This window comes from Notolabrus celidotus, chromosome 14 (genome assembly GCF_009762535.1).
Source record: "Notolabrus celidotus isolate fNotCel1 chromosome 14, fNotCel1.pri, whole genome shotgun sequence".
Lineage (NCBI taxonomy): Eukaryota > Metazoa > Chordata > Actinopteri > Labriformes > Labridae > Notolabrus > Notolabrus celidotus.
The window spans coordinates 14,167,018-14,190,433 of record NC_048285.1 but is presented as its reverse complement, the minus strand read 5'-3'; the positions used below and the strand labels follow the sequence as shown (position 1 = coordinate 14,190,433).

At 40.1% G+C, this 23,416-nt stretch overlaps 4 protein-coding genes across 4 annotated transcripts in view; 1 reads left to right on the top strand and 3 right to left on the bottom strand.

Annotated features, from left to right (window-relative positions):
* Window positions 1–597: 597 nt before the first annotated feature.
* Window positions 598–3,307, bottom strand: slc19a3a (solute carrier family 19 member 3a). Its single transcript, XM_034700740.1, is given in 10 exon segments — window positions 598–899; window positions 902–932; window positions 1,032–1,060; window positions 1,063–1,099; window positions 1,101–1,173; window positions 1,276–1,468; window positions 1,694–1,772; window positions 1,847–2,345; window positions 2,452–2,687; window positions 3,028–3,307. Coding segments are annotated over 10 exon segments (1,440 nt in total). The 5' UTR covers window positions 3,175–3,307; the 3' UTR covers window positions 598–783.
* Window positions 3,308–3,599: 292 nt separating this feature from the next.
* Window positions 3,600–10,177, bottom strand: slc19a3b (solute carrier family 19 member 3b). The gene is made up of 9 exons (XM_034700736.1): window positions 10,103–10,177; window positions 8,283–8,491; window positions 7,982–8,161; window positions 7,672–7,837; window positions 7,140–7,455; window positions 6,825–6,976; window positions 4,498–4,690; window positions 4,093–4,234; window positions 3,600–3,852 (listed from the first exon to the last, which is right to left on the bottom strand). Exons 2-9 carry the CDS (start codon window positions 8,430–8,432, stop codon window positions 3,697–3,699), a joined length of 1,455 nt encoding a protein of 484 aa, XP_034556627.1. The 5' UTR covers window positions 8,433–8,491; window positions 10,103–10,177; the 3' UTR covers window positions 3,600–3,696.
* Window positions 10,178–10,548: 371 nt separating this feature from the next.
* Window positions 10,549–19,644, top strand: daw1 (dynein assembly factor with WDR repeat domains 1; the record flags this gene model as incomplete). The annotated part of the gene is given in 15 exon segments (XM_034701571.1): window positions 10,549–10,579; window positions 10,773–10,845; window positions 12,586–12,727; window positions 13,332–13,390; window positions 13,495–13,617; window positions 13,718–13,817; window positions 14,110–14,217; window positions 14,602–14,708; window positions 14,841–14,868; window positions 14,870–14,944; window positions 15,444–15,558; window positions 15,670–15,746; window positions 18,997–19,123; window positions 19,126–19,158; window positions 19,347–19,644. Coding segments are annotated over 15 exon segments (1,233 nt in total), but the record flags the coding sequence as incomplete, so codon positions are not given.
* The window catches only part of sphkap (SPHK1 interactor, AKAP domain containing), a 30,003-nt gene continuing 26,166 nt past the window's right edge, over window positions 19,580–23,416 (bottom strand). Inside the window, 5 exon segments of the mRNA XM_034700737.1 lie at window positions 19,580–20,751; window positions 20,835–21,019; window positions 21,415–21,464; window positions 22,180–22,263; window positions 23,254–23,415. Of these exon segments, the coding sequence (XP_034556628.1) occupies window positions 20,599–20,751; window positions 20,835–21,019; window positions 21,415–21,464; window positions 22,180–22,263; window positions 23,254–23,415 (634 nt within the window). The 3' untranslated portion in view covers window positions 19,580–20,598.

The following is a 23,416-nucleotide window of genomic DNA, read 5'->3' as shown; positions in this document are numbered from 1 at the left end:
AAGTGATGGTGTGTGCAGAGGGAGAGGTTGATCCCCTCTTCTCTATTTAACCTGTGAACTGGCCTGGCCTCTACTGAACCATAATGTATAATCAAACTGGCTGAAAACTAAGTTATTGCATACAGTGTATCCCATTCATTATGCTGCAATTCTGTACATATGTTTCTTTAAGGAAATGAGCTCTTTGTGACTATCAGTATTTGTTTATGTACTACACAAGATTGCTAAGACAGAACTATTGCTTGGAAAAGCTAATGGGTACTGCACTTACGTATTTGTGAAGAACCAAACTGTTTATTTGTGCAGGATACTTTTAAGCAGATTTATCTCACTTAAGAAAAAAAAGGCCTGTTCTGCTTCAAGAGATACAAGAGAGACTGACTACTGCGTAAGGGGACTGTTCTCTACTCACCCCCCCCGCCCTGTTGACAGAGTCCCAGATACAATGTCTTCTGAAATCAGTCACCCACGTCCAGGATGGCTCATGAACTGAAACCACTTACATTGGGTATTAGCGAATTTTAAGTTACTATGTAAATATATACAGTAAAATATATATATTTAAACTGAACTTTTACGTAAGAAGAATTGAGCATACCATTCATTTATATGGATTTATAAACATCTTGTACAATTTGTTTTGTATAAAAAAAAGGAAAGAGAGATATATTTATGTTGCAGTCAGTCATTTGAAGCTTTTTCTGCTTTTTAAACCAGCATGTGGAGGCTTTGGGACCAAAAGCACAAGTGACTATCACCGCTTCAAAGTATCAATCCTTGCCATTAGAACCTGTGTTCGTCACAGCCTGGAGGTTCATATTGACTGGAGGGGTGGAGTCTTTGCTGCTTCTCTGTGTTTCTCATTATGGTGAAGAGTCCTCGAAGTGCAAATACGACGCAATGAGGGAGAAGTAGACGGAATATACGATGAACTGCAAAACAGCACACATGAAAAACATTACATAAGTGTTGGATGGACATATAAACATCTTCTGCTGAAGACCTGATGTTTTCTCATCAGATTGGCTCACCTGAGGAATGATGCCTCAGCCCAGGCCCGACTGTCAACCACAATAGAAGTGATGATCGTCTGCAGAGCCCAGTGCTCCAAAGTTGTTCGCGCCAAACACCAGTGCGTATCTCTCCATTGACAGATCAGCTGCAATCTGGTACCTAAGAGAAGTCATGTTTTATTTCTTGCTCTGCCTTCTTCAATAAAATAAGGTCTCTATGAGGTTTAGAAAGCTCTGTTTCATGGTTAATTAAAGCTCTTACATGGCTATTGTTATCAGCAGCATGTACAGGCACTTGAAAATGACGTAACAGACGTAGCAGACCCAGATGTTGTCCATGAAGGTCATGACAAAGAGTGCTACTGCCCCAAGTCCAGAGAAACCACCCAGGGCCAGCTCTCCCCACTGCTCCCATCTCACCTCAGTAAAGCCTATACTGTAGGCTGTGGCTGCCCCTGTAATACACAGACTTTGGATTATCATAGTTTAGATGATACACATGGGTTGGATGTCTTTCAACAAATTTGACAATTCACCTCCTTGTTTTAGTCAATTATATTATATTTCTGGAATACACCTTTGTGTGTGGTAAAATTCAATCTAACACAACAACAGGACATGTGTTTTTTTCTCCTTTAATTGTCCATATTCTTGATTAAATCATTTCAATGTTTGCTTACCTAACAGGTTGGACACTGCCTCCACTCCCCCATTGTAGACGCTGAAGTTCTGAGAAGGCTGCACATGCTCCCACAGCACCTGCAGGGAACATTGTAGTGATCAGTTTAGCTGAAGGTACTCCAACATTTGTCTATGTCATCTTCTTTACTGACCTGCACATAGTTTGCAGTCTGGTTATAGCCGCAGGTGGCCATCGCCCACCACACTGACCAGTAGAGCAGCTGTCTGGAGGAATAGCACAGACGGAAGTCCCTCCACAGCTGGAGGAGGACTTCGCTGCAGCGCTCAGAACCAACAGACTCCTCAAGTTCCTCAGCTTTGGAGTCTTTCTCATCCTCTGTTTCTCCTTCCAGAGGTACCTTTGACTTGTTCATACCCTCATTTGCATCCTCAATCCCTTCCTCATGCCTCTTTGTACTCACTGTTTTCTGTCTACGATGAAAGAACATGCTTTGCTGAGGCATTGGCAAGAAGCACGAAAACAGGAGAGCAATGGCAGTGAGAACTAGAGTAAACACTAAGATGTTGTTGTAGGACATGAGTTTAAAACTGATGAGCAGCTGGCCCAGAACAGAGCCAACAGTGTACCCCAGGAGCTGAATGCTGCGGCAGTAAGAGGTGGCCTTCCGGTACCTCTTCAGATCTATCACACTGTAACAAACAACATATTCAAAATATCATGCCTGTTCCAAAAGCACTGAATGAAAAATCCTGACACCTTGCTTGCACTGGTGCCCTTTAAGCTACCGCACATGACCTGTAGATGTAGGAGAAATAGGCCACCTCACTGGCTGTCACGACCCCGTAGAAGAACTGCATGGCCTGCAGAGCTGGTACGGTTTTTGTCCAGAGTATCATCGCTGTGGTGATGAAGAGGGCAACGCACTGGATCACCACCACAGGCTTGTAACGTAGCCAGTCAGTCAGCAGGAACACCGGCACCAGGACAGATAGGTAGGAATATGTCCATACTGGAAAAATTTGGTTGTTAACCTGATGAGGAAAGACCGGAAGATGAATAAATTGCATGTGGGATGGAAAGTTTATTGCTTCATGATAATAAATCAAAGGTTTTATAACCCTCAATGGATGTTTTTACCTCTCAGTCTATAAAGATTGTATAGTGGTTCACCAGCTTGGCTTGCTTTTTCACAATATAATATGAGAATGTAATTCAAGCAAGTACAGGAAAGTCGATCTGAGTAGGTATTAAAGGCATAAGGTGTATCAAATGTTCATACAAAGCAATGGTTGTCCTTCTGTCTGAGTTATATTATCATACATTTCCCATTTCAGATTTGTTAAGCCTTTAATCTCAAGTTCTTGTTTGTACCTGTTCTGCTGTCAGATTCTTGTCCGGTCCTGTAAAGTATGGGATGAGGAAAGGTTCCAGTGGTTTCACGGTGCTGAAGAATCCGTACATGCACAGCAGAGTAGTGGGATACCTCCAGTCCGCCCTCCACCTCCTCACTGCCTCCATCTTTTACTGTTCTTACACCTAAGTCAGGTATGTGTATACGTTCCTCGTCGTGATACTTCTTTCCTCTTGCCTCCTTGTGAAAGAACACCTGCGGTTGTCTGAATGTTGAGCTTGGTTTGTCAATCAACAACCCGGTCAAAGAGCAGCACAGCCTGAAGGTGACGTTACACCTCAGGTCATGCGTCACAAATTAAACCAGACAAATCTCTAGACTTTATCAAACTTATACCTCGTTAGTCAGTGATAAAAGCTGGTTTATTGTGCTGTGTGACCTGCCAACTTGATTATTATACAGATTAATTGCAGCATTAAAATTGATATCACCTATAGGGCCAGTCAGCAATTTAAGACAGTTGTAGCCTCACTGGGGCACTATTAGGAGGCCTTAAGATGGTGAGCTGTACACCTCACAGAGGACACTAAAGTTGATGAGTGAGTATTTTATTCTCCTTAGACAAATGGAACAATCACTTGCTAATTTTGATACCAGTCCTTCAGTATTTCAAAAACTGTTGACCTTGTTCAGAGACGTTCAGCAGAGGTCACCTCCACACCGCTGGACTCTTGCTCCTTGGTTTTGGTGCGCTCAGGATTGCAGTGATTTACACAAGCTGTGTAGGTCCCTCGAATCAGAAAGAGCACTGAGATGGCAGCATAGTAACTGCCGTAGATGGTGAACTGCAGAGAAAGCCCTCAGTCATCCACGACATCAAAACTAAAATCATATATGGCTCAACTGATATTCAACGTCTGTAGATAACCACCAGGTGTCACCCTCTCCTCATGTTGTAGTGTAGGTTATTACACAGAGTTGATTCAAAGTAAGCTACTGAAGAGTGCACTCAGTCTTTTAAAACATTTTTTCAATCAAATACATATAGATACTTGCATGATGCTAAAAAGCTGTGTACAACATACCTGTGTCACAATATCCAGTCCCAGCGCAGCTTCATCAACAAATATTCCAGTGATGATGGTCTGCAGGCACAGGGCTACAAAGGTGTTGATCCCAAATGTCAAAGCGTAGCACTCCATGGAGAGGTTGGAAGCAATCTGAAATCTGAAATTGAATTATACATTGAAGTTGCGTAGGAAACATGTTTAATACCTCAAAGCATGAAAAAAGCTCTGCAAAAAGCTGCTCCTTGGTTCTTCAGTGAGTTGTTTTAAATACATATCATTGCCACTTCAATATCTTGGGATTTCTAACGTTTGTTGGAAGCATGCTTTTTTACAGATACATTGTTTGTGCCCTCCATTACAAAAATCCTGACTGTTGCAGTTAAGAGTGAATATTGTAGTTAGAGTTTAAGGAGAAATTACGTTGTGATGGTGATGAGAAGCATGTAGCAGGACTTGAAAATAACATAACCAGCATAGCATGCCCAGATGCTGCTGGTGAACGCCATTAGAAACACAGCACATGTCCCCACAGCTGAGAACAACCCTAATGCCAGCTCTCCCCACACGTCCCACTTTACTTTGATGTGTCCCACGGAGAAGGCTGCTGTTGCCCCTGGATCATGGGGGAGAGAGATAGGACAGCAACTTCAATACACACTCTTGTTGTTAGTTGTTAATTGAACCTATGAACATCGTTTTTAAATTGAATGATAGTAATTACATGTCAGGTAGCTTTTTGCAAACACATGCCTTTTATGATGAATTGCTTCCACCTGTTACAGACTGCACCAAGTAGAGGTATGGATTAAAAATAATAGATACAGCCCTAACATGAAGAGTGAAACATAGTAAAAGAGTGGAAAGAAGGGACTGGTTCTCATTCAAGGGAGTAGGCTGGGTCAGCTCACCTGCACACAGTGGTGGACAGCAGCAGAGTAAATTTACTTGAGTACTGTACTTAAGTACATATTTTGAGTATCTGTACTTTACTGGAGTATTATTTTTTTAGGAAACTTATTACTTTTACTCCACTACATTCAGAAGACAATTATTGTACTTTTTTTTAAAGTTCATTTAGAGGTGGTAATGATGGCTATAATTCTCCACCTGAGCACCCACGGCCATATCTTCAGCCCGTGTTAGAGGTTTTTGACATGAAAAATGATACATATTGTTTGAAATGTTCACCCTGTTTCCCACTCTGCCCTAACATACAAAAATTCACTGTCCAACCTGAGAAAGCACTTTGAGCAACATTTGTTTCATTCCAGATGAACATTTCAAAGTTGTCTGTGCTTGGAGTAACTTAGATTCTGTTTTATTCCATAGTATAGTTTTTTTTAGAGATTTCAAGTAATGGTTTCTAAATGAACATAATGTAACTGAATGTACTCCTATGTATTCCTGACTGCACTCATGCTTTGTGAAAATATGTTTTGAGATTTTTTAAAAAGTACTTTGAATACTTATGTATTTTTAAAAGCAAGTTCTCCAGTACTTCAGCTCAAGTAATAATCTGACTGAACAACTTTCACTTGTGTTGGAGTAATGTTTGACCAGGAGGATCTGTACTCTGACTTAAGTAATGAAGCTGTGTACTTTGTCCACCACTGCCTGCACGAGGGTCTGCTGGAGTATACTGGATGGCATGGCGGTGAGTGGTGAGCCCAAGCTTCTTCAGTGAGTTCAAGTTTTATTTTTGTTTGGTTGGGTTAAGGTTAAAAGCTGTGCTGGTTCTCCAAAAGTGCATGGGGGCCACTGTGGTTGAATTTTTCATGGTTATTTGTCGGCGTCCTCCTTCATCCTCACATCCCAGCGGCGGCTGATCCATAGGGCTGATCACATCAATCGGATGACGTCATATAAAGTTGACCAAGCACCTTCTTTGGTCGCACTCTGGTCGCACTATGGTCGCACTTCAGGCAAAGGGTGCGTTTAACAGTGTCGGACAGACCAGTGACAACTGAACCCACTCCCAATGTCCCATATGAGAACAAGTCAAAGTAAATAATAAAGAAAGGAAAAGAGGAGGCATAAAGTACCCATTAATCCTAACACACCCAACTCTTGGAATCAACCTACAGCAATAATCACAGAATCCATTACCATCTAACTCTATCTGCTTAATTGAAGCAATTACTCTTCTTATACTCGTGCTGAGCCAGTTTGAGTGTAAGCCAATAGGACCATAGTGATGCTATTCCCTTTCTAGATCTATACATATTTCCATCTAATAAGATATTCCATTAAACAAATATTGGCATGGTCGTTTTATAGGTCTATCTGAATATCAGACAGCTTTTAATAACATGTTGAAATTTATTTTGCACTTTATAGTGGGATTGTGCAGAAAACTTTTGCCCCTCCTTTGTTTCAATTCAACTCTTCATTCCAAGTCAACATGAGGTGAAAATCTGTGATCTCCTGTTATTCTGTGAGATTATACTGTGCTTTAACAACTTCGTTAAAGGCATTTTTGTGCACATTTTTCTCTTTTTTATTGTCCTATCATATTTAAAAAAAGTTCTTGGAAGACATAATATATGCAAAGAATTAAGCTATATTCTATATTTGTGAAATTGTCGACAAACCCCTCAAAGAAATGAAAGTCATCATTACCATAGTACTACTTTTTCCAATACTTTCTGACTTCCTAAGCTACATCTGTTTTAAATACATAGTTTAATTTTCCTTTTGATTTTCTATGTTGCAGACATGAACACAGACATAGCTAGAACCAGTCTTACCCACAAGTGAGCATGCAGCCTCTACACCTCCGTTGTAGATGGATGATGTAGCAGATGGTTCTATATGATCCCACATCAGCTGGATGTAGTTGAAAACCTGCACGTAGCCAGCTGTGGCCAGAGCCCACCACAAGGACCAGCAGATTAGAAGCCTGTATGGTGGTAAAAAAATAGATCATAATTATGAATACAACTTAAGGGTTTATCATTCTAGCTGCAAACTGTTAGAGAAAACAGCACAATGAATTATCATCTAATTCTTCATTTGTGCAGTTTATAAATGGAACTGTGGGACAAGACACAAAAAGACAATGCCTGGAAGAATAGGACTCCCTGAAGCTCTGCCAAAGTAGACGGCCAGCAGTGGCTACATTTTCCCTGCTGCACCAGCCAGCACTGCCATTATGCTCAATCTTCTCTATCCCCGAGCCAACTTCATCCACATCTGTCACTGGTTCCTCAGGCCTGTCTGCCCCCAGCGGCGCCTCCCTCTGGGACTGTGAGCCCACAGCTGCAGCCCTTTTCCCTTTGAAGAACAGGCTCCTCTGCGGCATAGGCAACCAGAAGGAGATGAGAAAAGCAACGCTTACAATCCCAAGTGTGATGGCATTGATGTAGAAATAGTCCACCCCTGATGATCAGAGTTTGCACAATTCAGTTATTTCATCAGTTGCTTTGAAGTTTATTTTACTTTCTACGCACATTTTGTAGATTTTTTGTATTGAGGGTTAATGATTAACTGTGTCAGAGTATATTTTATCTTAAATTTGAGGATATATTCAGAAATATATCCCATTATTCCATTCTCACTATTATTTTATTTATAATTCAGTACCATAAAACTTACCTGCCAGGGAGATGAGCATTTGGCCTAGGCTGGCACCAATTGTGTATCCAGCAAGCATGGCACTGCGAAGATAGCCAGTGGCTCTTTGATAGTTCTCAAATGGAATCACACTGTAAATGTAAGAGAAGTAGGCCACCTCTGTGGAAGTCACTACAGCATAGTTGACCTATTGATGGGACAAATAAGATTTTGAAAAGAGACCTGTTGTGCAACTTGTAATAGTTATGCATAACATAATGCAATATGTGTTTAAAGTCAATTTTAACTGTAGTAATCTGTAGTGAAAATGTGCTATTTTGATTTAGAGGACCTGAAGAAATGTCATTGCAGGTAGACCCGGGGCAAAGCACAGCAGCACATAATTGGTGACCAGAAAGAAGCCCTGCACCATGATGAGGGGTTTATACCGCAGAAAGTCAGTCAAGAGGAAGACAGGGAAAAGGATGGCAAGGTAGGAGTATGTCCAGATAGGGAACAGATAGTTTGTGACCTGTGGGAAACAACAAGCATCAAAGGACAAGAATGCTTATTCAGGAACACTGTTCTCATACCTAAAAAACAATTATTTACAGGCTCTTAAGTATGTGTTTGAATTTAATCACGCATCTTACCACTTCTTCAGATATGTTCTTGTTTGGTCCAATCAGATATGGAGTAAGGAAGGGCTCGGCTACTCTGCAGTTTGCAAAAAACCCGTAGAGTGACAGGATGGCAGTGGGATAAGCCCAGCCAGAGGACTTCAGCTTGGCCAAATAGCCCATGTTTACCTTACCAGAATTCCCCAGAGATCCTCTTTCCTTCTAATTTCCAGGAGCTCCACCTGAACACATTGGTTGTAGTTTAAAATTAGACTATCCTGACAACTTGATCTTCAATAGGAGTGTCGGTCTTCACCAGTAGGTAAAATATATAATATGATCTAATCTTTATGACCCACACGTGCCTTTTTCACAGGTCATAAGCCATAGACTTTGACCTGTTATGAGGAAAAAATGGATAGCTGAGAGCAAGGGCTTTATAGACCCTAAATATCATCCAGGCATATCACATTCATTCATTGGCTCATTTTGCCCACCTCTGTCCAGCAGTCATAAGTTTTATAGCACTCTCTGGAAAACTTTCTAATCTTCTTTGATTTACCTGTTGAAATCTTGAGCTGACAGCACAACCCAAAGAAGGTCTTTGATCCTCTCAGCCAGGGATGATTTTAGGATCAGACTTTATATGGTGCACAACCCAGAGAGAGATTGTGATATGGATACTTACTTGAAGTGATAGAACCTACTACTAAACAACGTATTCACTGAACAACATATATCCTTCTGAATATTAGATTTATACTCAAAACAATACGTTTTTGTAAAGATATCAAATTCATTCAAGGACTATTGCAATCATTTATTTATTTACTATTTATTTATTTTTCATTTAAAAGGACCATGCATATTAGTTAACACTTCTGCAAATATACCAGAATTAGCCAAAGGCTAGTTTACATCCTCAGTCCCTTGCTAGATGTTAAAAGACTCCCTAAAAAGATCAAAATAAAAAATAAAAATAAAAATAAAATAAAGTAAATAAAATCAAAATGAGAAGGGAGAGGAGAAACCAAAACACAAACAAAAAAGAAAAGAAGAAAAAAAAGAAAAGAAAAGTACAAATAGCACCATATGATTAAAATGACTAAAAGCATGTGTGTGGTTGTTACTTTTACTGGTAAGGGGAGGTTGGGGAGAAAACACATAAAAAAATGAATTCACACATTTAATGCATCAGCTATTGTGATACAGTAATTAACAGATCTCCAATCATGACATTTTGATTAAACCAACTGTAGAGAGAGGGGGGAGAGTGCATTTTTCCTATACTGTACGAACTGGGTAGAAGAAAATGTTTAATTTAGAATATCATTAATTTACCACACTTGAATCGAATCAAAATCTAGATTATAAAATGAAATGTTTACAAAATAACTGCTGAATTAAAAAATATGGTTGGGCAAATGCCCCTGTAGTTTTTTGTATAAGGATTGCTAGGACCAAATTTAGGGGGGCTTCAGAACTCCTTAACAGTCTCTACATAGTCTCTGAAAACTATCCCAGTGCAAAATTATTTCGCTATACACATCCGGAATATAAGTTTTAAGGGTTTGAACTGACTTTGTTATCAAAATGTTATGGGAGAAGAACTTAGTAGTAGGCCACCTCTGTGGAAGTCACTACAGCATAGTTGACCTGTTGATGGGACAAATAAGATTTTAAAAAGAGACCTGTTGTGCAACTTGTAATAGTTATGCATAACATAATGCAATATGTGTTTAAAGTCAATTTAACTGTAGTAATCTGTAGTGAAAATGTGCTATTTTGATTTTCAGAGTACCTGAAGAAATGTCATTGCAGGTAAACCTGGGGCAAAGCACAGCAGCACATACGTAATTGGTGACCAGAAAGAAGCCCTGCAGAAAGTCAGTCAAGAGGAAGACAGGGAAAAGGATGGCAAGGTAGGAGTACATCCAGATAGGGAACAGATAGTTTGTGACCTGTGGGAAACAACAAGCATCAAAGGACAAGAATGCTTATTCAGGAACACTGTTCTCATACCTAAAAAACAATTATTTACAGGCTCTTAAGTATGTGTTTGAATTTAATCACACATCTTACCACTTCTTCAGATATGTTCTTGTTTGGTCCAATATGGGAAAAGGACTTTCATGTATGAAAAAAAATGCAAACTCGTTTTGCCTTGTGTTTAGTCGTATAACGCATGCGCACTAAAAGTGCACCGCGGACGTGCCCTATGCTTGTGACACAAGAAGTCGGTGCCACAGCAACGGTTGTTGATAAGCGACGAAGTGGCCTGGAGACAAAATGAAACTTACAACGCTTTTATCTCAGATATTATCCACCTGGTAATACAAACTAATGTCTCGTCTCAGTGTAAACGTTAGTTATGTCGCTACTGAAGAGCAGCCTTTTCATGCGCTAACTTATTTTGAATGTCACCTTGTTGTTAGCTGAAGTTGATGCTAATGTTTGTGACTGTTGCGCTCTGTTAGCCGTCGCCAGAACCTTCCTTTTTAAACTCTTGTTTTCTTCTCTCAGGTATAACCTTGGAATATGTGAAGAGAGGATGCTTGAGGTCAAAATCGATTGACCTTTTCGATTTAACTCCAGAGTAAGTTACTTGTATCCTGTAACCGGCTCCTTTATAACTGTTTTATTGTTTTTTTTGTTTTTCCATAAACAGAGGAGAATTAAATCAGATCGTACATCTTGTCTTCAACAACATTACACATTTAAAGTAAAACATTGAGAGTGGATATATAAATACATTTACATTAGAAAGAGAAGAGAAGGAAGAAGAGAAAAATACAAGAAATAAAATAAATACATAATAAACACAAAATAACATACTGCCGCCATATCATACCGTACATTCCAAATAAGGAAAACCCTGCTGCCAGACCACTCCCCCCACAGGTTGATATCATGCATATTGCCATAGTAATATGATTTCAATACATGATAATAAAAAAAAAAAAAAAAGGCAAAGACAGCTAAGCTACACCGACATTAGAAAAAAAGAAAAAGAAAGCAGGACGCTTATTGATTAGCTCTCTGCAGGTTGGCCACTTTATGTCATTTTGTCCCCTCATCAGAGTTGGGTCAGCTCTTCAGGTAATATACTGAACACAGGAGAGACCACATGTCAATGAAGTGCCTCTCATTGCCCCTCAGAACTGCACTGATCCTTTCATGAGGGAGAACCCTGAATAACTCTTGATACCACAGCGTAACAGTTGGCGGTTTATCTTTAATCCAGTTTATCAAAATACATTTTCCAGCTAATAACAACAGTTTGTCACACAGTTTGAAATGTGGTTGTGTTAATGAAACCGATTTTGAGGGGAGGCTGAGAATGAATAGGCCCGAGTCCCTCTGGATGGAGGTCTGGAAAATGCCACTCAGTTCTTTTGAAATTGATCCCCAGAATCTTTTAATCAGTTTGCACTGACTGTACAATAACTGTTTTATATTATGATTAATCTCAGTTTGAATGCTGATGCTTTTATGCCTCACACTGTTTCTTTTTTGAAAAATTTGATTAGGTTTATTTTGGTCTGCGTCAGCAACCAACACGTCCCTCCACAACATAGGAGCCATGTAAAAATGACAAATAAAAGCGAAAAACAAAACAATCACTGAGGGATTCATAAAAAAAAAAAATATATATATATATATATATACAGTATATATATATATAGAGTCCAGCATATACATACACACACACATATCTATCACATGCATACGTACACATACACATGCATACATATATCATGTTTACCCCTCTAACCGATACTTGTTCAGCGTGCTCTGTTAGTAAGTGATCCTAGACTCGATTAGAGATCCATGCATGGGTTTACCTAACTACCCTTTAAAGTTGTACTGTTGTTTTGAATGTGATTTTGTTACATTTACAGCTTCCCAAACTTTCTTAGCATTGAACCCCATGGCATAAATAATTAAATTATTGTGTTTCCACTAATTAGATTTTTGTTCTTGATGCTTGGAATTTGGAATAATTGAAAAGGTTTTGATTTGTATTTTTATATCTTGATACTGTTGTTTAAAACTATGAGCAATAATTTGGTTCAACTCAGCTCAGCTCAGCTCATCATACCACTCATTATATAAGAATCCATTTGTGCTAGTAAGAGGTGTGTTTCCAAGCATATTTGAAGTTTAAGAAAGTGTGGATATATAACATGTTAGTCTGTTTTTCATCTAATGTATCTGTCATTTTTAATTTGAACTCATGAACTAACTAAAATAAGTTGTTTTATTTGCATGTATTTTTTGTCCATATTGTAATTTTCATAAGTTCGCATATTTATTAGAAATTTCCTCTGCATAGAACAAATCCAGATGAGTTGGTGGCTGTAATCAGGCAATCAGAGCCTCTGATCACAGAGCCCCGGGTGGATGAGGTCAAGCAGCTGATCCTTCGACTTCAGCAGAAACAAGGGCAGAAGAACCACGGGTTCTGTTTCTTTAAGGTAAAACACAACTACTTGGTTAGCCAATAAATACAGCCAAATAATAGCATTGTGAAATAGTGGCATTGGCCGATGCCAGCACTCATAAATAAACAAATGTCTGCACACTGCAAGCAGCTTTCTTAGTGTGGCTGCTGAAAAGCAATGTTAGCTCTCCCCCCTTGTGTCCATTTTGCAATTCTGCATTGTACATTCCTTAACACCATTGTCCTTTCTGAATGACAACATTTCAACATGCTAATGACAGCAGTACATTAGCTGCATAATTATTGCTCTGTAAAACTACTGTGTGTGCAGAGTTAGAAAATGGCTAGTTCTACAAAGAGGCACTAGAGAGCAGTAGTGGTTAGGTTACCTAGACTCAGAATAAGAAACCAAATGGAAAGCTTGCCAACAATGTCATATTTTGATAACAATGTAAATGTCTCAGTGTGTTAATAGTAGGTTATATTACCAGAGGTTAGGTATTTTTAACTGGCAAAAGACTGTTCTGTCGTTTGCAAGGAGAAAAAGAAAAATGTTCAACCCCTTGCAAGCTAGGAATGAAGTAGCCATATTTTTGTTGAGGTTAAGCTTTATTGTTATTTTTTTGTTGGTCTTTTAGGAGCTGAATACACATGTCCTTCCACTGACAAATGTTGCCTTTGACAAATCAGGTTCAAGGTGGGTAACCAAAGACACAAAAGTCTGCCAATTTAGATTTTAGGAAAAGTTCTGTATTTATGCTTGTTATATTCTTCTTTACTGTCCTTGTTTACACTCTGCAGGTTTATAACTGGAAGCTATGACAGGACATGTCGAGTTTGGGACAAAGTCTCAGGCACAGAGCTGCACCGGCTAGAGGGTCACAGAAATGTGGTGTATGCAGTTGCATTCAACAACCCCTACGGGTAATGAGCTGGTTCAGTAAAAGTTTAATTGCATCTAAAAAGGTTGCATCATTTGACAATCAGATTTGCATTTTCTTTGCTGTACTGGATCCATATTTAGAGACAAGATTGCCACCGGCTCTTTTGATAAGACCTGCAAACTGTGGTCTGCTGAGACAGGCTTATGTTTCCACACCTTTCGCGGACATGTGGCTGAAATAGTAAGTATGATAAGCCAGGTGAAGTTAATTTAGTTGCTGTTCATATTTGGTAAATTATTACATATTCAACATGTTCATTACTGTGAATTGACATTATTAATGCACATATTTTCCTGTTCTCTGTACCTTTAGTTGAGCGAAGGGCTGATTGAGAATTTAAATTGATTAATTTACCATATTTGCTTTGGTAATATCATCAGTGCTTAGATATAACTACATTTTATGAAATTCTTTTTGATTTGTTTTAGATTTGAGCTTTAGAGATTGTTAAAAGAACTTTTGTATTGTGTAGGTGTGTCTGGCATTCAACCCCCAGAGTACACTGGTGGCCACAGGCAGCATGGATTGTACTGCCAAGCTGTGGGACATCGAGACTGGAGAGGAAGTGGCAGCTCTGAATGTGAGTTATTTTTTCTTGACTGACTATAATCCAATACTTCTCTGACATAATCTTTATGTCATAACAGCTCATGTCTTCTCATTTTATGAAGCATTGATTCACTTTTTTATTTGACTCTAAAAGTGATTATCTCTTAGTTGAGGACTGATAGTCAGTGCCTTCCTGCTCAGCAAAGCACGGATTTCCCATTCTAAGGGGAGTGGTGAGCTCTGTTTGATGTGCAGACTGAAAGTGTGTCTGTGATGTGACAGGTTGGTTCCCTGGCTGAGTTTTTGATGTGTATTTCATCACACAGGATCATAAAGAGAGAGAGATGGAGAGGGAGTTTAAAGGAGAAATGAACTGAGATACTGAGGTATAATTCTCTCTTTTTGGTTTTATCAGGGTCACACTGGAGAGGTCATCTCGCTTTGCTTTAACACAGAGGGAAGTCAGCTTGCCACCGGCTCCTTTGACCACACAGTATCTGTATGGGAGGTGGCTTCAGGAGAGTAAGACATCATTATTGTTCTTTCAATGTGTCCATGTCCTTCATTCTTAATATTGTACAATGTGTAACAAATGTCAATTTTGAATACAAAAGTGCTCAACTGGGTCTTAATACTTCTGTCTGTTCTTCTCAGACGTGTCCACACTCTGTTTGGTCACATGGGGGGAAATCAGCAACGTCCAGTTTAACTGGGATTGCTCCCTCATAGTCACAGCCTCTATGGACAAAACCTGCAAGGTGAACTATATTAACTCAAAGCCTTAAAACTTTCAGTTCTTCGGCGTGAGCTTCAAATGCAGACATTCTCCCCATCATCTATTTTCAGAATGGACTTCCTTTTTCTTCCCCAATGCAAATTGTCTTTGATTAGCCTATTAAATGATTGCCATGGCGTTTGTCACTCATATTCTCCATCCTCCATTTCCCCACTCTTCATTGCTCCCCACTGCCTGTCTCTAAGGTCTCCATCATTTCAAGTAGAAAAATTAATTCCTCAGTCCTTAATTATGACAAGATGAGTCATGCTCACAAGTAAGAATTAATGTCCTCACTGCATTCTTCATGGGGAGATGTTTGAAGCCACATAAGACAGATATCAGCCTTGAACAAGCATCCCTCATGAGACTGATTATGTTTGTTTACATATATGTGTGTCCTGTTTATGCCTTTTTTTATACAGCCTGATTAAGTCTATTGATGTCAGTGACTGTTTTGTGTTACATGCATTTATTCCCAGTTGTGGGAGGTGGTCAGTGGAAAGTGTATTGCCACTCTGGGTGAACACAAAGAAGAAGTTCTGGATGCGTGTTTTGATTTACGTGGCCAACTCATTGCTACTGCCTCTGCTGATGGTAGGACTACTTTCTAATACTATCAATAATTGTGAATCAATTGAGTATGCATGCTGCTGCTAGTATCCATAGTACACCACTAACAGCTCTGCCTGTCCCTGTTTTTGACAGGTACAGCATGTGTGTTCAGTGCAACAACACATCAATTACTTGTGACCCTAGAGGGCCATGATGGAGAGATATCAAAAGTAAGTCATGAGACTATAAAATGCTTTTCTGCCATAGTCTGAGAGATTCTAAGGTGTGTAAATTTAAAATGAAAATATTTAAAAGAAAACTTTATTCAGTGTTAATATTTTAATCATAGTTGAATGAATCCAGAACACTGATTTGGAACAAGGGTCAAACTCAGTGTGTCAGCGCCTATCAAGGTGGTATTTTGGCTTCACATCTGCACAGTGCGTGGAAACAAAGGCACGTTGTCCAGTCTATACATCTGTTGACATCAAGCGGCAACCTCCAGTCTCAAACTATAAAGCCCATGCGGAAGTGTTATAAACTGCAATTCATTGAGAATCCGCTTGAGGCTGGCTGCAGAAACACCAGAAACCACATAGACACAAATTCAAAAAAGACGATCTTTGCAGCATTAATAAACACGTTTACAGCCTTGTTCAAAAAACGTCTTGGCTCTACGTCGCTAATTGCTCTATCGGCCCACACTTTACAGGGGTGAATTTTTTTCTAACGCGACGGTTCAGAAGATATTTAGATTAAGAGTTTTTGCCGAATAAGGACATGACTGACTTGAATCCCGGACAGGAACACATAGTTATTGGCTAGGAGGCTCAAACTCTGCCTCTTTACGTCACACTATGCCTGGTTGAGTTCCGCATTTCCCAATTCCATAATTGAATCAATACACTGAGAGAATCTCTTCATCATATGCCTCTAGTTATTTCTATGTCACCATAGAGAGCAAAGCCCAACCAGATATGTGAGCTAGCCTTTGTTTTAGCTTGGTGTTTAGTCCAATTCTTCCCTCAGTCTTCTGCTCGAGCTACAGTTCTCCTTTCCAGCTCCAGAAGTAGGTTATTGCTCCTCTACTTTGCCTGTTTACAAGAGATAAACCAGATTCAGAGGAGGAGGGACAGGATTGAGGCTTCAGGCTGTTTGTGCTCACCGCATCACATAGTAAAGCTCAGCAAGTAAGACAAAACAACCTGCAGTGATGCCTCTGCTGATCTGATTAATTGAATCTCAAGGTCCCAAACCAGAAAGCCAGCGCTCTGACCTGAAGCAAGCTCGGTCTGAACCTTTGCTATGAGCCTTTAAACCAAGAGAACTAAATGTTGCACAAACATGCCTTCACATGTGAATACACTTCACTCGGTGTGACATTGCCTGTCTTGATTCACCCTGCATTCAACATTTTATTTTAGTCAGAATCATCTTTCCTTTTCACCGTGCTCCAGGTATCTGGTTCTTCATAATCTATGTGTCGGGTACTCAGGTCTGTGTAGTGACCTCTGCTTTCTGAAACTAGGCAGTCTGTAACAATAGGCTGTGAAGTAGCAGCTTTCTTGATTCAGTTTGAAAATGTCACTTGGCTAGTCGGAGCTGCTCTTTAGTCCTGACGCTTGTCCACCGTCATTCATAAAAAATAATCGGTTCTACTCACAGCTCGCAGTTCATTCTCAGTTTAATCCATGAGTCGAAACTTCAAACCGTCCTTTAGATTTCCATATTCTTTCACAAAAACGCCTCAAAACAGGCTTAAATTAGGTCAGGGTCAAGAAACACTCATCATGACGGTCCAACTAACCCAACTAACAAGTTTACACACACCTGTGCCTCCTGCCCCATATAATTGCTGGCACCACCCATAACCAAAATTCAGAGGGTAAAAAATCTCAACTTAAAGCTGCTGTTGGTAGGAATGGTGTAAAAAAAAACGTTGCTTTTTCTGCTGGGTTTGGAGAAAAAGTCATAATACCCATCTGTACTCATGGGTAAGTGGAGTAATTTGAGACTATTGCGAAATCTCTGCGTTTTCCAATGCCTTTGTATCAAGCAATTTATTATTCACCTCTGTTATTAGTCCTCTGTCCTGATTGGTTAAGGGGCGGCCCCTACTACATCCTCCGATTGGTTATGAGTCCGGCACTATCATGACTGCACATGCCGATCTGTGTTGGGGGGCAGGAAATCTGGTTGGGAGGGGTAGTGTTGCCATTCAAAGTCCCTCTCTCTGAACAGATGTTTACTCTGTGACCACCAACAGCAGCTTAAGTTAAAATGGCTTCTACAGGATGGATGATAACTCTAGAGGATTATTGCACTAATCTCTCTCTAACACGTCTCTTCTTCTTCCATTATGCTTCTTAACAACAACTTTATTTTTTTTTAAAAACACTGATTTCTGCTCTGTATCCTTCAAACTTCATTTTCTGGTGACTCTCTTGGTAAAAGTTTACATCTGGCCAGAGAATTGTTACCTGAAAGCTAATCCCAGCAGCTATCCAAACAGTTTGGCATACCATAAGACATTGAATAACCTGGTAATCATATGATGGAGAAGAGACTGAAGTAACCTCACTCCTTAATTTAATGGCCATGTTTTTGCTTTGTCCACCCATCCGTTTCTTATACTCTAACAAAACTGAAAATTAATTTTAAGCAAGTCAGCAATTTGTGATTATTGACATGCAAAGTCTTTACTTTGGAAATAATACAAATTTTATTTTTATATAATTATTATTTTCCCTTTTTCATTACAATCTTTTACTCTATTGTTTTTACCAGTAATTGCATTCACTGCCATTTACCCCCTATGGTCTCTACTATGAGCATCTCAGTCACTCTCCATTTCTGTCCAGTACGGACCCTTGGTGCTACGTTTAGAGTTTTAATAAAAACATACTTACCTTAATGGCCATCTAGTGCCAGCTTCATCTAATCATCTCTTCCTTTACTTCACTTTGGGGATACAAAACCATTCACGGAATGATAAACTGGAGATCACACAAAATCAGATTCAGCTATGATTTTCATACTTCCCTGGAAAAAGCTCTTCACTTAGTGGTTCCACCGGTGCTTTTATCCTCCTTAAGCACTGGGTTGAATGACCCCTGTGGAATAATGCTGCTGATTTGGTGAAATTGTTCTAAACTCACTCATTTTCTCCTCCTAGCATAATTTCAACCATTTTTGGTATAATCTCTTATTCAGCACTCTCTACTCCATTACTCCGGGAACACACACGCACACGCACACGCACACGCACACGCACACACACACACACACACACACACACCACACACACACACACACACACACACTACACACACACACACACACACACACACATACACACACACACAAAACACACACACACACACACACACCACACACCACACACACACCACACACCACACTTGAGCAAAACCACATCTTTGACTTAGACCATCTCTCTCCTGACTCTGCCTCTCTTGGTAGATCTGTTTCAGCCCGCAGGGCAGCAGAATCCTGACTGCCAGCTCAGACAAGACAGCTCGTCTGTGGGATGTTCAGTCTGGGAGCTGCCTACAAGTTCTGGATGGGCACAGGGATGAGGTCTTCTCCTGTTCTTCAACTACGAGGGTGATACTATCATTACAGGTATACAATGCCACCCCTGACACCCACTCAAAATATCTGACAACCACACATGTTAAAATGTAGCCTTAAGCAGCAATTAATTTGCTCCTCTCTAGCCATCACAAATTCTTAATTGCACATTTGAGATGAAAAGCATGCAGCTGTGTCCTTCTGTGCAGCCAACTGTTCTTGTTTGTGCTCTCCTGCAGGAAGCAAGGATAACACATGCCGGATCTGGTACTGATCCTTCCCATGACCATTTAGAAGCAGGCGGCAAATACCTGGACACGGTATTCGATGATGAGAATGATGGATGATGGCTGTTGTACTACGCTCTAACTGCATCTGTTATGTTCTTTGGAGAAAAAATAGAAAACAGTGTAAAACAAATGTGTAAAGGTGTCCAATGTAACAGTGTTATGAGTATTCAAGACCACTTGTATTTCACATCACAGAGATTTATTTATGTCAAAAGATAAATACATTCAGTTCTACCGTGTAACAGAGTTTACAGCTGAATTGTGTGCTTTTTATCCCCCTCAATGCTGATGTAACACTAGAGTACCACTAAGTAGAGAAATAAACAGACAAAATTCACATACAAATTCAACATTACAAACCTTACTCTGTCTTCCTGACGCAGTAAAAGCTAAAGAGAGCAGTCCACTACTCCAAGGTGCAGCAGTTCCAAATCTACAGTATATACAGTACAGCTATCCAAAATAATCAGTTCTCAAGTAACAGTAACAAGATAACACACTTACTTATTACCCAATTCATGGTCACAACAGAGGTGGGATGTTTGGCCAATGAATACAACAAAGATATGGACATTTTGCTACTTTCAGCAATGTGCACTTCTAAGTGGCTATCATAAGAGTTTAAAAGAGCTTACATATCTTCTCCTAGCTTCTTATACAATGTAGTTTTGATAGAAAAGGTTCAAGCATGTTGAGTTGTTTTGAGAATTTCACCTGATTTTTCTATATCTATTCGTACTTTGCTTCATGTGTGTTCAATAGGAGTAAATAAATAAATAAACATATTTGGTAGTGTGAATCTGTAAATATATAGTTATTTATTCATATATTATCTGGAGCAGTTAAAACCTGCTGACTATAATCTCTTGAAGGCTAGCTCATTCCATACCAGGAATGTCCAACCAGAACACCTACAGTTTGCTCTGCGTCGTGTGTCACAAGAGGAGTGAATCTGAAAACAAAAACATGCTTTTATTAAAGGGAGACTTGTCCATTTATGGCGGGTGATCAGAAACTAGACACAACTTCCATGGACATATTATGGTGTATGGGTATCTCAAGTATGCTGATTGAGTCTGGCTTCCAGCTTGCTGTCAGAGATGCTTCGTGTAAGAGACGGGACATGGCTAACAGTGAGGAACACATTAATAGAGTGAGTGAGTGAGCATGTGTGTTTGCAGTATGCAGAAGCTAGTCCACACTACAGGGTCTCCAAAAGCCAGTCGAACAGGCTGGACAGAGACTGGCCCTCCTCTTCCTCTTTCTTGTATAGTTTACAGAACTGAACCACAGCGCCAAACAAGTCCGCAATCCTCCATGACTTCTGAGACATCAGATGGACCACTCTCTGGAACTGGGAGGACACACAGGTAATGAATCAAACAATGAATACATGATCAATGACTTCAGCTATTTGCTGAGTGAAGAAATTCTCACCTTTGCAACCCTCTTTTCTCTGGACTTTCTGAAGTAGAGTGCAGGAAGGCCCAGCTCAGAGGCTGCAATCCACTGCAAAGCCACTCTCAGCTCTGAGTCCACACACTCAGACTCCAGGTCACAGTTTACCACCAAAAGGACCCTGAGGTTCCCACTGCTGCCTACTGTCCTCGCTGGACTGCTCTCTGAGAAATCAGAAGTAACAGGACATGTTGGAGTAGGAGGTCAGTACACACTTTTATAGATACTGTGTTCACATTAACAAAGAGCAGCATGTCCTAGTCTCCGTTTTGCTTTGGGATAATCTTTGATGGAGCTCAAACAAACATGAACGTTGTGTTGAGGCACTTCAGGAACTATGGGCCCCTTTTAATTATTGATGAACATCCGTATTCCTGAGACAAGGAATGCCTTCAGTCAAGTGAATCCATTTGTGGGATTCATGGTACATACATCACGCACATGCTGGCCACTAAAGAGCTCTGGGTGAGAAGAGAGGTATTGAAGCTGACCAAGAAGATAAATAATTCAGATGTTGAATACAGGCAATGTTGAAATTACAATACATTCCTACACTTACCAAAGGCATTCTCCCTGTTTCCTGCCAGATGGCCCTTCTCAGTCTCCTCACTGTTTGAGAAAAAGATTACAATAAAGTTACAGTAACTCTTAAAGGAACAGTTCAGACATTTTGAAAACATACTTTGTTACATGCCAAGAGTAAGATGCAAAAAATGAAATCACTTTCATGCCTAAATAATAATGTGTACTAACAGAAGCTGGTTAGCTTAACCCAGCATAAAAAATACAAACAAGCTATGCTTTGCCTCATCTGAGGGTGATAAAGGTGCCAATCAGAAGCTCCAAATCTTACTCAGATTAATGTGCATGTCTTTTTCTTCTTACTTACAGCAAGAAGGAAACAAGAACAACATATTATACTTTATTTAGAATATTGTTCTGTCAATTTTAATCCATAATCTATGAGTATATTTTACACACTGAATATCGAGATGTTTTTGCAACCTATAAGTTGAGGTAGATATTGTATTCAAGATATAATAACTCCAGAATACTAGAAAGGCTTTTATTTCTATTCAATGTAACCTAATTATACAAGCCATAATGACTACAGAATATATTGTAATGAGCTTTAACCACCATGTGCATGATTATTAGTCCAGCAGTCTCTCCCATTCACCTGATATCTATGCTCTGGTTAAGAAATTAGAAAAAGCAATATTCTCTCTGCAGACTTCTGTGGGATAGAAAATTGCCATCATGGGTTTCAGAGTGACACATTAATGAGAAAAATTTCAGCCAGGCCTTTGACTTTGACAGCTACCTGATTACTGTGCTCTGAGTGGGCACGTCAGAAAAAGCATCCAGGTCCGCCAAACCTAGGCTGGACGCGCTGCTGGTTCCATTTCTGTTAACCAACAACAAAACAAGAGACAGCGTCATCCGCATGTTGTCACAAGACACTCAATATGATCACTAACGTGTGACGGAAACAATGACCAGAGGCAGCAATGCAGGTCATGTCGTTCATTAGCAGGTGATTAACATATAAATAGCAGCTGCAGGGGAATCAGACGCTCAAGGTGAGGGAAGGCTAAGGATCTTTGTCCAGCAGCAAGCCTGTCTGAGGATGAGGATGAGCAGAATTAGAGGTAGTTTAGGCGGGTAGGGTGGACAGGCAGGGCTGGCAGCCGTGCCCATGTGTCACAATATGGATCAAGGGAATGAGGTGAGGTTAAGTGAGCAGCTAGATGGAGAGGTTGCAAAGAGCAGCGAGTGTTATGTTGTGTTGATGCATATAACTATCCTTGCAGTAATTGAACAACTAAATCTTGAATAATTACAAAAATGGAACTCACAGAGCCTTCCAGCTTTCACTGTTATCTCTAAGTCAACATAATAGGCTTTACACATAAATGCATTAAGTTTACAATCCTTAATTTGGTGTTATACAATTTGGTTTATTAAGTATATGTGGATAAGATATTTTAAAGCAGAGTCACAACAAGACCATTCTGCTGTGCGCTCCTTACAACTCAAAGCACAGATTAGTGACTTGAGACTAGTTAGGATCTTTACAAAGGTTAGAGTGGTTGGCTGAAAGTAACTGTGTGACAAATGTCCTGATCTCGAGGCTTCTATGACTAAAGGTTGCAGGTAGTTGTGTGTCATGTGGTGCAGGCATGGTGTGGTCCTGTATGCAAGCTATGGAGAGGGCTTTGAAGACAGAGCACTCTGCCATTAACCACCTTAGCAGGTGTAGACTTTGTAGCTGCAGGGGGGGAAATTGGCATTGGCACTGGAGAGCACAAGTGTCAGCAGCAATGGGCCAATGAGAGTGGGGGTGAGGGTGGGAGTAGCAGCGTTGCAGCAGTATCAAGGAGCAATGGTTACTGACCCCTCGCTCAGCTGGATAAAACTACTGGTCTCCTCATGGGGGTCATCCTCGGGGGTTATATGGGACCAGCTCCCCATGCTCTCTTCACTGCTAGCACTCATAGAACGCTTGTCCCTCTTCGCTACTGCAGCCACCGCCACAGCTGGCTTGTCCCTCTCACTGC